This window comes from Oryctolagus cuniculus, chromosome 20, assembly GCF_051225735.1.
Source record: "Oryctolagus cuniculus isolate XC-2025 breed Fujian yellow rabbit chromosome 20, ASM5122573v1, whole genome shotgun sequence".
Classification (NCBI taxonomy): Eukaryota; Metazoa; Chordata; class Mammalia; order Lagomorpha; family Leporidae; genus Oryctolagus; species Oryctolagus cuniculus.
The window spans coordinates 50,670,815-50,685,554 of record NC_142886.1 but is presented as its reverse complement, the minus strand read 5'-3'; the positions used below and the strand labels follow the sequence as shown (position 1 = coordinate 50,685,554).

Sequence of the window (14,740 nt, the reverse complement as noted above, 5' to 3'; positions counted from 1 at the left end):
CCCAGACCCCTGTGACAGTGTGGTGCTCCGACTGTCCCCAGACCCCTGTGACAGTGTGGCTGCTCCAAATGTCCCCAGGCCCCTGTGACAGTGTCACCTGCTCTGACTGTCCCCTGTCCTCTGTGACAGTGTGGTGCTTGGTGCTCTGACTGTCCCCTGTCCTCTGTGACAGTGTTGCTGTCCTGACTGTCCCCAGGCCCCTGTGACGGTGTGGCTGCTCCAACTGTCCCCTGTCCTCTGTGACAGTGTGGCTGTCCTGACTGTCCCCTGTCCTCTGTGACAGTGTTGCTGTCCTGACTGTCCCCTGTCCTCTGTGACAGTGTGGCTGCTCCAGCTGTCCCCTGTCCTCTGTGACAGTGTGGCTGCTCCAGCTGTCCCCTGTCCTCTGTGACAGTGTGGTGCTTGGTGCTCTGACTGTCCCCAGACCACTGTGACAGTGTTGCTGTCCTGACTGTCCCCAGGCCCCTGTGACGGTGTGGCTGCTCCAACTGTCCCCTGTCCTCTGTGACAGTGTGGTGCTCTGACTGTCCCCAGGGCCCTGTGACAGTGTGGCTGCTCCAGCTGTCCCCTGTCCTCTGTGACAGTGTGGCTGCTCCAGCTGTCCCCAGGCCCCTGTGACATGATTCTGGAGCCTCTGGGAGAGGGGCCATTTATCCTCCCCGAGACCCAGGTGGCAGTTGGGCCCAGGCTGGGCTGCCTGTGCGGCTTCTCTCTGGACTCTGCATGGCCTCCCTGTGTGTCTGTGTCTGATTTCCTCATTGTGGGTTAAGGTTCACTGTGGCCCTGGCTTTTCCTTACTCTTTACAAGTCACATTCTGAAGTATGGGGGGATAGGACTTCAGCCCACGAATACTGAGGGCAGAAAATCCAGCCCACGTCACACTGGAAGCCACCTGAAATACGCTGTCCTCCACTGCCGTCCGCGGCTGAGCCAAGTTGGACCCAGAGCCACCAGCACCTCCTCCAGGAAGCCCTCCAGTCAACCTCCTGGGTCATCAGCTGCGGTGGCATGAGAAGGCCACCGTAAGCAATGGGTCCCTCTGGGAAGGGGAGCAACACAAGCTCCGCTCAGCGGCCGAGTTGTGTCACGGTAGATTAAGCTGCCACCTACGATGACCGCAACCCATATCAGAGCACCGGCCAGTGTTGGGGGATCCACTTCTGAGCCTGCTCCCTGCTGATGTGCCTGGAAAAGCAGAGGATGGCCTACTGCTCGGGCCCCTGGTACCCACATGGAAGACCCAGATGGAGTTCTGGGCTCCTGGCTGTGAGCTGGCCCCCCTGGTCATTGTAGCCTTTGGGGAGTGAATCAGCAGGCAGATCTTTCTCTGCCTCTCTCTCTGTCACTCTGACTTTCAAATAAACAAATCTTCAAGTAAATGCAAGTCCAGTTTAAACCCGGGGGCGCCCAGCTTGCCAGTGTGCCTTTCCTGCCACTCAGGCTGGCCTCCTAGCTCATGTCCCCGACAGTTAGACACAAGGGGACACGAGTGACCACCAGGGCTCAGCCACCTGCTCTGGGCCACACAGCTGGTGAGAGAGAGGTCAGGGCCACGTCCATGCCTCTGACTCTGTCTTCCTATGGGGCCAGAACTTGGAGGACCCCGGGGGGCTTCTCAATCTGACCCCTCGCCCCCATTCACTGGTCACATGAGGGCCGTGGGCCCCAAATCACAGGCACCAGTGACCTAGAAGCTGGTGGTGCCCAGGGCCTGGAGGCTGCTCCTGGGTGCCCCCAAACTCTGCTGCACCCCAAGAAGCCTGCCCAAGCCTGTGCCCACTTTTCACCACACCAACGTGATGTTTTGCTTAGTCCATGTCCAAGTTGTTTGCCCCAGCTTTCCCAGTAAAATCCATGCAGAAAAGTCCCAGCCTGCCTCAGAGGAGCCTGGGGCCAGGGCCAGCCTGGCTGGGTCCAGAGAAGGGGATGACCATCGGGAGACCCAGCACAGGACAGCCCAGCTCCCCTTGACCCTGGGAGAAGCACTCCCGGCTCTCCGCCTCAGGCCACGCCTCCAGGAAGTGGGGCTGTGGTTGGGGTCGGGGGGTTCATCATGGCCGGGTATGTGGTCCTCTGCAGGTGGGGAAGGGTGGACAGAGGCCCCCTGCCTGCCCGTGCCGGGCTGTCACACGGGAATGTGGATGCCAGAGGCGGCAAATCCTACCCGCCCGGCTCCTAGCCAGGGAGGGGCCCGCGTTCCATCCTCCGCTCTGGGGCCCGGAACCCGGCAGGGCGCCCCGCGGCCCCACCACGCTCGCCGCTCCCGGCAGTGACCCCAACGGGCGCCAGGGGGCGCCGCGGACCGATCCCGTGGGAGTGGCTCCAGGTCGCGCGTGTGGACCGGGTGGGGCTGGGGCAGGGCTGTGCGAGCTCACGGAGAAGGACCGCAAGGAAGCTGCGGGACAGGGTCCTGCGGTCCTGCCGGCGGATTCCACGCTCTGGCCGCCCGCACGGGGCCTCCTCCCTCGGGCAGACCCCAGCTCCAGCTGGAAGCCAAGGCCTGGACCAACTCGGCGCCCAGATGCACGGTGAGATCGGCAGGGGAGGCCGTGCCGATCTCAGGGGAGGCCACGGCCGTGTTAGCGATGCGCTTTCGAGGCGCACCCCGCTTGGCCCATCCCCGGCCTGGCCGGTCAGCTCCCTCTGGGCTCCCAGCCCGGCTCCCGGGCCGACAGGAGGGGCCGGGAAGATCTTGCCCAGGTCTGTGCGGGCAAAGTTGCAGCAAAGCTCCCGCGCTGCCAGGGGCACCCTCGCCCCTCTGGCTGCCCTCTCTGGCGTTTGGGGGGTGGAGCACGTTCGTTCATCCTGGACCTTAGCAGGCTCCAGGAGAGACCAGGGGGGCCGGTCTCCTGCCTCCTGTCTCTTCACGGTAGGCCCTGCCTGCAGCCTGGCTCAGGCTGGCCAAGGGCAGGGGACCAGGCAGGACAGCAGCTGCACAGCGAGGGAGTGGGCCCTGGGCTACCTGCAGGACCCTGCCCTCCCCATACCATCCCTGCCCAGGCAGCATGGCTCCCTTCCTGCCCCTACCATGTCGATGGACCCTATGGGGGGACAGGACCCTCCCATGTGGGCCCTGTGGCCAGCTTGGCCATGCCCAGCCTCAGGGATCCCTTCAAAGCCCTGGCCACCGCTCGTCCCAGGCCCTCACTTCTCACCTGTTTCCTCCCCTGCAAGATGTGATGAGCTCCATCCTGGAGGGGGACCCCCACTCCGGCATCACCCTGGGCTGACACCATCCCTGCTGCCGTGGGGGGTTACAGGAGGGGCTCCTGCGGGGGGAGGGGTAGTGGGGACAAACCCGGGGGAGGCGGGTCTTGCCCAGGGCAGCCTGGGCTGGGCTGGGCAGGGCAGAAAGAGTGTCTGACTTCTTCAGTGCCAGCCCTAGGGTCTTCGCAGAGCCCGCCCTGCTGCACACCAAGTGGCCCCCACCTGGCTCCCAGCCCTTGCCCGGAAGGCCACCATCAGAACCAAAATCCTCAGTCCCTTGAATCCTCAACAAGTACACACCCGTCGGCCACTGAGAGGTGCTTTTATTTCTGCTCCAAACCGCGGGACGAGGAGGGTGTGGTGAGACCGGAGCAGCGGCAGCAGGGGCAGAGCTGCAGCTGGGCCACGCAGCCGAGACAGGAAGCTGCAGCGCAGCCCGCCTGCGGGGGTCTGTGCAGCAGCCGGGCCACCCTGGTGGGGCTCTCAACGGGCAGAGAGCGAGCCAGGCTGTGTCCTCACCCCGTCACTGGTCCCCGGTGCTGGCAGCGTCATCTGAAGTCATCCCTGGGGCACCCGGGGAACTTGGCGAGGGGGCTGTGGAGACACGAAGGCCTCCGTGTTAGTGGAGGGCTGCAACCCGGGGTAGCCCAGGGGTCTCTGGCAGGCAGCTGTTGGGGGAGAGGAAGGGCAGGCCAGGGTGTCCCCAAGGGAGGGAAGATGAGGCAGGCCCAGGAGCACCAGGCCCAGTGGATGACAGAGTGAAGGGTCCAGGGCAGACCCCGGGGCATTCCCAGGTTCACATCCCCATGGATGCCCGAGGGCAGTCCCTGATGCTGTCCCCAGCCCGGGGCAGAAACTGACAGAGCCAGGGGTGCTGACCAGCAGAGGGCGAGGTCCAGGGACAGCGAGAGGCAGGCAGGGCTGGAGGGGCCCCAGCTGGCTGAGTTCATTTCCTCTCCAGGGGACTTCAGGGGACCACACCTTCAGGGCCCGGCTCCTGGGGGCCTTGGGGGCCCTCCACAGAGGCCCCCGCTGCCCAGCCCGTCTGCTCTGCGCCTCGGTCCTGGCCCTGGCCGGCCCCCTCCTTCAGGGGCGTCGGCTGCTCATCAGGGCTCCTGCAGCCGCTGGGCCAGCTGTCTCGTCACAGCTGCACCTGTCCCTTCCCAGGCCCTGGTGGGCACTTGGTTTGAAGGTGACCAAGCGAGGGTGCACAGGGAGGGGGGCAGAATGGGGCAACGACGCGCAGTCATTCAGCACGTGCTGACCGTGCCCTCCCGGTTGCCAGGCCTGGGGCCGCTGGATGAGGGGAGCTCTCATGCAGGTGGGAGAGAGGTCAAGGCCAGGTCACCGTAGGCCTCCAAGCTCCCCTCACAGGCCGCCCCCACTCACCGGTCTGGCTCTGAGGGGCTCCCCTCTGGGCACCCTCTGGGGGCCAGCGTAGCTCCCCACTCTCCACTGCACCGGCCTCACTGGGCTCCACCATGATCGAGGGCAGCCGCTGGCCCAGCCGAGGGCCCTTCTCCCGGGCACCCACTACAGCCTGCAGGGCGGGTGGGCAGGGGTCAAGGCTGCGCCAGGCCCTGGGCTCCAGCTCCCTCCCGCTCTTGTCCAGCACCTGTCCCACTGGGAGGTTCAGAGGCCTCTTTGTCCAGGCCCAAGGTAGATATGACCATGTGCGCACGCACAGACATGTGTGCGTGCCTATGGGAATGCACACGCAGGCTTCCCCAAGACGAGTCCCAGCCCCCCTCACCCCACCACTAGGGATCGCGGCTCTCCCTGGGGACTTCCTAGGCCCCCACCTGGGCTCAGCCCCCACGTGCAGCCTACAGCTGGAGGGGCCAAGTCCACACCAGGCGTGATCCCTGGGCTGCTGTGCACACGGCCACCCTGTGCCTCCTGTACCTGGAATCCTGCACAGCCCCTCCCCGGGGTCTTCCCTGCTGGGCCCCTGGCCACCTCCCTCGGCTCAGAGGCGCTGGGAATCTGTTGCCATGGCAACCCGCGCTGCTGCCAGGCTGCTCCTCCTCATTGTTCAGAGTCCAGGAGAGCGCGGGGGCGGGGCGGGGCGCCTCCCGGCTTCTCCACCTCCCATTCAAAGCCTTTGCAGGTGGAGGCCACTGCACTCCCTCGTCCCTTGGCACCCCGTGGCCCGGACCTGCCTGCCCGCCCCACCTCAGTGGCCTCAGGACCCCAATCACATACCTTCCCTGCCACACTGCCAGCCCCCTCAGTGGGATGGAGCTCTGGCACCGCGGGCTGGGGGGTACCCATGTTGTGGCCACCGCTGCCACCTGCAAAGACGGGGGCAGAAGGCAGGTGTCACCAGGGCTGGGGCCAGATCCCACCTGCCAGGGTGCTGTGTCTGCGACCCCAGGCTCCAGGCTGGGCCCTGAGACTCTGGGCTGCTCACTCTGTCTGGGTCCCCTCCCCAGAGGCCTTGCAACGGTCAGCCAGCCCCACCTCACCCCATACTCGGCTGAACTCCTTCATGTACAGTTCTGTATCCAAGGCTGCGGGGGAGAGGACCCAAGAACGCTTCCTGGAAGAAAGCAAGCCGGCTCGAGGCCTGAGGGGTGAGCAGGAGGCAGCTGGACTGGGTGGGAGCCGAGGTTTGTTCTGAGTCAGGGAGCAGCGAAGGATGGGCACAGAGCGCCTGGGGGACCCAGATGAGCCGGAGGCTGGGAGGAGCGGGAGCCGGGTACAAGGTGCCCATACCCCCGCCACAAGCCCTCCATGCACACCAGGGCAGGTGCTGAAACCCATCGTGGAAGGAGACTGACACCCTGCCCGCACCGGCCGAGCACTCACTCTGGAAGGTCACGGCCAGCCTTGCCCCCACCTGCATGCTTGACGACACACCAGGAGGGAGGGGAAAACAGGGGTAGGTGCGGTAGGTGGGACCCAGTTTTGGCAGGTGGCAAGGTCACAGGCAAGGTCCAGGAAGGATGGGGCAGGGGGCGCCCGTGATGCCCTGCTGGGTGTGGGGAGGGGGCGCTGTGGGCATTCAGCTGGGGAACGGCTGCTCTTGTGGGAAATGGGATTTTGTCACCAAACTCCCAGCCCAGGTCAGCTCAGGTCCCATAGAGGCCCAGGGAAGGCTGGGAGAGGGGCACACCCTGCAGGGGCAGTGGGCAGCCAGGCCACACACCCTGCGCCTCCATCCAATCCCAGTGCTCACACTCGCTGCTCCTGGGGCTGCCCCTCCATAAAGCCCCTCCTGGGGTCGCATCTCAGGACCCTGAAGCCCAGGGCAGCCAGGACAGAGGCCTGTGTGGACTCAAGCACCAAACAGTTGGGGGAAAGAGGCGGGAAAACCACTGGCCACAGAGAAGGGGAGGAGCACAGGGGAGGGGCCAGGGTGGGGAACCTGGAGAGAACACACAGGGTACCCGATAGGAGTGACGGGAGGGCCAGGTGACGGGGCTGTCACCCTGAGCCAACCAAGGGGCCAGCAGAGAGCAAGTCTCCACCAGTGCCAGGGGCCAATGCCAGCATGGGCAGCAGGCACTGCAGCCTCCCCCAGGCAGGTGTGGAGGGGCAGGTGCACCCAGCACAGCCCCCCGCCCCCCAGCCATTGCTGTGGCCCAGAGCCTGGGTCCTGGGGAACCCATGTCCTCCCTCTCCCCCAGAGAGCTCCGACTCAGAACTCCTCAACCCCCTGTTCCTGCTCCCCCACACCTGGTCGTCAGGGTGCATGAGGTGGGGGGCACTCACAGGGCGGGGTGGGGGCATCATTCACACTCACCCGCCCGTGCTGGAAGCAGGCACCGGGGCCTCCACGCTCGGCTTGTGCTGCGCCTGCCGGCTGGCCTTCCCTCCAGCCCTCCCTCCCCGGTGCCTCCCGCCCACTCCCTGCTCCTTGCCTGCCTGGCCTCTCATTCACACTCTGGCCAGCCCTCGGCGCTGCCACCCTCCCGGCTCCGGCTCCCAGGCAGGACCTCAGCCTCCTGCTGAGCCCATCCCCTGAGTCTGTGCCCTGAGAATCTGACCCCAGCCACTTAAGATGCTGGGCTCCAAGGTTTAGGGTTCAGGAATTTGGAGTGCGGAGTTCAATAGGACCAAACACATAGCCAGAGGACACCTGGGACAGCAGAATGAGGAGTGGAAAAGAAGAGGACGACCTCAAAATGGAATGAGTATCGAGGAGCAGGGAGTCACCCCACAGCTCCCCTCTCTTCTCCGTCCCAGTCCCGTCTCCCAAAAGGACAGACGATAGGTGTCAGTCCAGTTCAGAGACCTGGCACACTCTCTCAGCCACATACTTTCCCATCTTTCACCATCTAATGTCCACCATCAATTAGCTAACATCCAGCTGCCATCCAACATTTACAAACCAGCAACTACTCACCCGGCCAGCTCTCATCTGCTGTCTGCCACTCAACCACCATTCAGCCACCATTCAGCATCAACCACCAGCCAGCCATCATCAACATCCTCCCTGTCCGAAATCCGCCATCACCTTCCCCTGTCCAACTACCGTCCATCTGTTCACCAGCCACCGCTCAATCACCATCCAATGGCCAAGGCTCATCCACTATCTACCAGCCACAAACCATTATGTGACCTCCCATCACCATTCACTGTCCAGCCACCATTCATCCACCGTGCCTTCATTTGCTGACTACCCATGCCCACCATTCACACCGTGAGAATAGCCAGCAGTCCACCATTCCTTCACCACCCACCCACCTCTATGCATCCGTCATGCACCATGCAACAGCTTTCCACAGACATTTAACAGCTATCTGTCCATCCACCCTTCGTGTATCCATTACCACATATCCAATTGCCAATCACCAGTCTACCCATCTACTTACTATCCCTGTATCCTGATGTATCCATCCAACCAACCATAATTCGTCCATCAGCCATTCACCATGCATCACCCGGCCACGTTTCCATGAACAACAGTCCACCATCATCCAACCACCAATTCTCTACCACCTACCATCTCTCATCTCCATGTCTGTCTGTTCAATGTCAGTCTCAGCATTTCCTCTACCTATGTAGCCAAAATCACTAGCATCCCAAATCGACCTCAGTACTGTGTCGTCCATCCCTCTAAGTGCCACGTGTGAACCTCGGCACTGGGCACTACCCAGAGAAGAGAGAGCAGAGGGCATGCGTCCACCAGCACGATCCGCAGTCACTGCCTGTGATCACCCCACCCAGCACTCGCTATCGCTCAACAGCTGTTCTCGTTCATCATCCATTTTACATCTATCCATCTCTTCATGTAACACCCACCTACCATGCACCTTGCAGCCACACGTGACCTGTTTACCGTCCCTCATCCATGTTCACCTTCCATTAATCCGTTTTCTACTATTTGTTTTTTTTTTTTTTTTTTTTTTTTTTTTTTTTTTTTGGACAGGCAGAGTGGACAGTGAGAGAGAGAGACAGAGAGAAAGGTCTTCCTTTGCCGTTGGTTCACCCTCCAATGGCCGCCGCGGCCGGCGCACTGCGGCCGGCGCACCGCGCTGATCCGATGGCAGGAGCCAGGAGCCAGGTGCTTTTCCTGGTCTCCCATGGGGTGCAGGGCCCAAGCACCTGGGCCATCCTCCACTGCACTCCCTGGCCACAGCAGAGGGCTGGCCTGGAAGAGGGGCAACCGGGACAGAATCCGGCGCCCCGACCGGGACTAGAACCCGGTGTGCCGGTGCCGCTAGGCGGAGGATTAGCCTAGTGAGCCGCGGCGCCGGCCCACAATCATCCATTTTCAATTTATCTAGCACCCACCATCCATCCACCCATACTTCCATGATTCATCCACAAACCAAGCGTCCACTATCCACCCACTATAACCTGCAGTTCACCCACTATCTATGGATTCACTCCATGTCCACCGACTCTTCAGTTCAGCATCCACAGCCATCCACCCCATCTTTCAATATATCTGTCTGCTCACATCACCTGACCAACCACCACTACCTAGATGCTCCCACTGTGTTCCGTCCATCCACCACGAAGCACCACCACCTACCACATGCAATCAGCCTGTGTCCAGCCGTCATCCACACACTCACTCTCACCGCCTCCGTGATTCACCCATTGATTCAGACCCACCTCGTCATTCACGCCCCCATCAGCCATTCAGCCATCTAACTCAGCCACCCGTCATTCTCCTTGTATTCATCTACTACCTTACACTATATTCTTACATCATCTGCAAATAAATAATAAAATGTAAACATTAGTCAACTGTTCTGACGTCTGTCTCTCCACCACTCATCTTCCTCACCATTCGTTTACCATTAATTTATAAAGTAAACATCCATTTATTAACAGAAATGCTGGAATGTCGCAGCCTCCAAGGCCAGGACGTGGGCTGGCCACAGCTCTCTGCAGGAGTCTCCAGGGTCCCACGGGTCCCACGCACAGCAGGGTCAGCCGCTGGGCACTGTGGCTGCGGCGTGGCAGAAGTGGTGATGTGAGTGGAAAGAGAGGGTGGCAGAGATCCTGTGAGGCCGGGGAAATGGCCCAGGGACTTGGCCTGAGTGGAGAGGCCAGGAGCTCATGGTGGGGTGGGGGTGCGGGTTCCCGGCCGGCAAGTCCCAGGAGTCCCACGTGGACCTGACACCTGGGACCCGGCCAACGTGCCCGTGCCTGCACCATCTCATCACCCCAGTACCTTCGTGCTCCCCTTCCACTGGCTGCCCCCAGAAGGCCACCCCTGCCTCCGGGCACTGGACGGGAAGTGCTCTCCTTGTGTGTCAGTGCCGAGCTGGCCCTCCCTAAGGGGCTGCTGTGGCCTGGGTGTTACCTGCCAGGCCCCTTGAGGCCGACGCTGCGTGGCTGGGGACAGGCAGCACCTGCAGAGTGGGCCTGGACCCCACACCAGAGGCTGCAGAGGCCTCCTCGGGGTCAGATTCTGCTCCTGCCCCTCTCCTGCCCTCGCGGGACCTGCTCCAAAGCGACAGGCTTCGCTGCCGGCAGCTCTGCGTCCTGGCCACACCGTCTTTGCGGTGTAACCTGGGGACCCTGGCCCTCTCGGGGCCTCCCTGTGGAGTAAAGGAAGGGGAAGGCCGCGGCTGCAGGGGCCCCCTCCCCAGCCCAAGGCCTGAGCGTCCTCTTGCGGCCATCCTGAGGCACAGCACGCGGCCCGCGGGCGGGGACCTGCGGTTTGGAGAGCGCCGTGGGCGTGTATTTGTCCCCGCTTCTGCCTGTCCGCGAGAAAGCACACAGGGCGCGGTGGAGGGGACCGGTAGTGGGCGGCGGGGGCCTCACTGCCCGCCCCCACACTCGATCCTCAGCCCGCGAATGCTGTGGCTGCACGACGTTCCCGCCCGAAAACCGTCAGCTTTAACGGAGGAGGAAGGGGCTGCCGGAGCGAGACTCCCGGGGGTCACGGCTGGGCGGGGACGGCGAGCGCGAGGGTCTCTCCGCGCCCCCTCACGGCCCGGCAGACCAACGCCCGCCCCGGCCGGCCCGGCGCCGCGAGCCCCGGGGCGTCCACTGCCCGCGCCCGGGGTTCCGGGAGCGTTAGGCCTCGGGGTTCGCTCCCGTGCACCTGGGGCTCGGGTCGTCCCGGGCAGGGAGGGGAGCCCGGGTGACCCCCGTGGCTCTCGGCGCCCCCCTGAGAAGCTGAGGCTCGGCGCGGACGGCGGACCCGGGAGCGCGCGCCCGCGCCGTGCTGACCCCTGCTCTCGGCGGGGGCCCGTCTCCCGTCGCGCGGACTGGGAAGTCGGGGGACTCGGGACTGGGGCCTGGAGCTGCTTGATTTCCGGTTACAGGGCAGGCCACCTGGGGTGGAAGCGAGGGGGCAGCGCGGGGCGCGTGGAGCGCGCGGCGAGGGCCTGAAAGCGGTGGGCTTTGGGCCCAGCCCACGTCGCGGCGCTGACCAGAGCCTGGCAGGCCCGCCCCTCCAAGTCGCCCTGCGCGTGGTAGTCTCCAGGGACTTCCGAGGGCCACTGCCACCACCACTGCCAGCCCCGAGACACCCCAGGCCCATCCCACGGAGGGGCAGCTCCGGTTACACCGGCAGGGACGGACCCTTGCCCCGGACGTGTGGGTAAATGGGCAGTGGCTGAGGCCGGAGCTTCCTTTGGGTGAGAAGCGCGAAGTTTCAAATACTTGCGCCTGCGTGCAAACGGGTTCGTACGGCACAGACACGTCCGGATACACAATCCCTGCGTTCGGCCGTTGAGCCCGGGCGGGGGCGGAGGGCCGGTATCGTTCCACCAGCGGAGCGCGGGGAGGCCGAGACGCCACCCGTGGTCACTCGGCCACACCTCGCTGCCTGGGACCCCGGCCCCACAGCGGCACTGCGGGCGGGGGCTTACATCTTCCCAGGACGGCCGCAGGCACTGGGGCTCCTCCGTGCGGGGGCGCCAGGGCGCGCCGGTCTCCGACAGACCCCACGGTACAGCCTTGCTCCGCCCTGGAGGGGTCCAGGCCGGTCCCGGCCGGCCGCAGTACGCGGGAGCCTCGCCGCGCCCGCCCCGGCCCTCCCCAGCTCAGCAGCAGGTGCCTCGGCGGCGCGGTTCCCGGGTTCCCCAGCGCGGGGCGACTTCTCGCCGGCGAACCTGGGGAGTGGGCGCGTAGAACCCCCGAGCGCTGCGCTCCCCGGGTGCTGGGGTGGAGGTGCAGGAGGCCAGGAGTCCGGTGGGAGCGGCGGCCGTGGAGTTCCCGCTCCAGGAGTCGGGAGCGGGGGACGCGGGGAGGCGCGGAGGCGCCGAGGGCCAATGCGACACCCCTGCTCAGGGTGCTGCACACGTGGCCGCGGGCTGCCCACGAGCCCGCGCAGCCCTCGGGTGACAGCCCCCCGACTCCCTCCGTTCTCGCTCAGCACGGGCAGGGCCGGGGAAGGCCAGTGCTGCCATCGGGAGGGAGTCTGATGGGGGAACATCCCCTGAGGCTTTGTCCCCAGGCCTTTGCAAGGCCATCGGGCTGGGTTGGCGCCTTGACTCCGGAGCCCTCCCTTTTGTGTGTGGGCCGCCTAGGACTTGAGCCTCAAGACTGAGCTAAGATGATTGTACTGTGAGTTTTCTTGGATTTTGTTTTGTTGACCAAAAGCTGACTAAAACAGTGACCACCCCCACCCCTGGCCTGGAGATGGGGCCCTGGAGTGAAGCAGCACAGGGGTAGGCGAGGGGCCCGGCCGTCCTGGATCTCGGTGGGCAGTGGCCACGTCTGGGGGCTGGCGGAGAGGGTCTGCTTGCATTTCTCCGAGCTCCCAGGTGCTCGGATGCTGGCCCTGTCCGGAGGCACAGAGCATCCTCAGTCTGCCCCTCGGGCCTGCTCTGCGGACACCTGTGCTCAGGGGCTGATGCCCGGGCATCCGTGGAGCCCTGGCTCCTCCCTCGGTTTGCTGTGGGCCCCTGGACAGGTCTGTGGCAACCCCTGAGACTCAGTTTCCAAGTCTGCAGAGTCAGGGGGAGGCAGAGTGGGCAGCCAGAGGCCATGGGGGGGGGAGGGGGCTTGTTCTTTCTTTCCAAGGAAGAGCAGCAGCCACGCTTGGAGGGAGACATCCGGTGCTCTGGGGAAAGGCAGGGTTGTGGCTCAAGACTGGGCCCTGCCACCGGCCAGCAGGGACTCCACCTCTGCAAGCCTCAGTTTGCCCTTCTGTGCAATGGGGACTGTTCCGGTCCCTGCCTTCCCAGGTTCCCACTGCCAGTGGAAGTGCAGTCTGCAACGAGCGGAGCAAAGTGCACTTCAGTGTCTGCAGCATTGCCGGGAACCCCCGCCCCACCGCCCCCCGCCCCCGCTCCGCCTCCTCCCTGAACTCCTGTTCCTGCCCACCCCTCCCGGGTACAAGCAGTGCCCTCTGCAGATCAGGGGCGCCTGGGTCCCAGCCTGGGGGCTGCCTTTATGGCTGAGGCATCTGAAGCCCCCGGCCCCAGGTTTCAGGAGGGCGGACAGGCGGGGGGCCCGGGCCGCAGGCGCACTGCACCTCCGGCCTGTTATCGTCTGCTGCCTGTGATGACAGCTAACTCCGTGCAGGTGCCGTGCCCAGCGCGGCTGCCTGCTGCCTGTGACCTCCGTGAGCCACACAGGCGCTGGGGCGGGCCCTTCTCGTTTCAGACGGGGAGCTGGGGTGCTGGCTCCCGGCCGTCCGAGGGGCACTGCTGGCTGCTGCCGGACTTTGCGCTGCTGGGTGCAGGGCACGTTGCCGGCTATGACGGTGCACTCCCCTCAAGGACACGTGGGAGGGGTTAGGAAGGCGGGGTGCGCTGGGGCCTGTCTGTGCAGGCTGGGCAGAGCTGCCGGCCCTGGGCTGGGGCAGCAGGCCAAGGCCACCCTCAGCTGGAACCCAGAAGGGAGACTCACCGGAGCTCGACCTTCGATCGGACACGCCGGGGGCCTGGCGGGGAGGCACGCCCCACTCTGTCTCCTTCCCCCCTTCCGCCACTGTTATCGGAGCCTCCGTGCAGAGTCGCTGGGCTCGCACACAGCTCTGCCAACACAGAGCAGGTAGCAGAGTAGGGGAGCCCCAAGGGGCCTCGGAAGCCATGGGGCACAGGTGCAGCGGCTGTGCCAGCCCCCTCCCCCAGCCTCCTGCTCTGTCACTGGGCTTTACGAATAGAACCTCTCAGAGTAAGCCTAATCTGAGGGAGCAAGCTGCTTCCTGCTGGGCCCCTGACTGATTAGATGCGGTTTTATTTAGTTATTCGTGCACGTTCATGCACGCTTTCATCTGCTGGCTTGCTGGTTTACTCCCCGAGTGCCTGCAGGAGCAGAGGCTGGGCCACATTGCAGCCGGGAACCAGGAACGCGTCAGGGGCTGCTGTGGGGTTGGCTGGGCTTCAGCACTTCAGCCAACACTGCTGGCTCCCAGGCACAATAGCAGGAAACTGGACAGGAAGCAGGGCGGAGGCAGAGCTGCGCCCGGGCACTTCAGTGTGCCACGCAGGCGACCTGCCACAACACGCGCCCCAGGCTGTCCCAACCCCGGCACCAGATGCCTGCCCCCGCGCCTGGGCCTTAAATCCACATGCAGGCTCTCTGGCCTTTGTCCGGCTCTGCTCCTGGGGGCTGGGGGGTCTGCAGGATGGCTTGGCCCTGGCCACTTGGGCCTCTGTGACCATGGCTGCCCAATTCCATCGTCCCCTCCTGCACAGCCAGAGTTGAACAAAGAGCAGGAGAGAAGCCCCTGCCCCTCGGCCTGAAGCAAAAGCCCTGTGACAGATGGGGTCCCTCTCCTGCCTCCTGCCTCCGCTCAGGGGTTATGCGGGGGTGTCTGTGTGCCTCCTCCTGGCAGGGTCTTGGCCCGTGCCCCTGACCTCCAGCGTCCTCGCTGTGGTCGGCCTGGGTGTCGAGGTCGAGGAGGAGCAACGCCCTGAAGGAAGCGCTGCGACCCAGAGACTCAGGCGGCCGGAAACCTCAGAAACCACGGCCGGGGTCACGGCGGTCACGGCCGCCGCAGGAGCTCCCGCAGGCCCGGGCCCACCCTGCAGCTCCGGCCTTGGCCCCTGGCCCTGCTCCCCTCTGCCATCGCTCACTGGCTGCCTTCTGCTCACAGGACAGCCCCCCTGCCACCTCCTGGGAGTCCATCCACAGGGAGCCCCCCCCCCCGTGTCACCAGTTACC

The 14,740-nt window shown here is 64.5% G+C and overlaps 1 protein-coding gene across 2 annotated transcripts; it reads right to left on the bottom strand.

Moving 5' to 3' along the window:
- Positions 1 to 3,518: 3,518 nt before the first annotated feature.
- Positions 3,519 to 13,725, bottom strand: LBHD2 (LBH domain containing 2). 2 transcript variants are annotated; one of them, XM_070065428.2, is made up of 4 exons: positions 13,481 to 13,725; positions 5,414 to 5,502; positions 4,598 to 4,748; positions 3,519 to 3,802 (listed from the first exon to the last, which is right to left on the bottom strand). In XM_070065428.2, the coding sequence occupies exons 1-4, from the start codon at positions 13,662 to 13,664 to the stop codon at positions 3,732 to 3,734; spliced, it is 495 nt and encodes a 164-aa protein (XP_069921529.2). In that variant the 5' UTR covers positions 13,665 to 13,725; the 3' UTR covers positions 3,519 to 3,731. The 2 variants fall into 2 exon arrangements, with proteins under 2 accessions (XP_069921529.2, XP_008246867.3); XM_008248645.4 differs by lacking the exon at positions 13,481 to 13,725 and adding an exon at positions 6,957 to 7,026.
- Positions 13,726 to 14,740: the final 1,015 nt, after the last annotated feature.

Excerpts from the sequence above, each read along its gene's own strand:
- LBHD2 (XM_070065428.2), bottom strand. The coding sequence starts at position 13,664 with ATGGCTTCCGAGGCCCCTTGGGGCTCCCCTACTCTGCTACCTGCTCTG. Across the intron at positions 5,503-13,480 it reads CGATCGAAGGTCGAGCTCCG|GTGGCAGCGGTGGCCACAAC; the intron begins GTGAGTCTCCCT and ends CCGTCTTTGCAG. Across the intron at positions 4,749-5,413 it reads CTGGCAGTGTGGCAGGGAAG|GCTGTAGTGGGTGCCCGGGA; the intron begins GTATGTGATTGG and ends CCCGCCCTGCAG.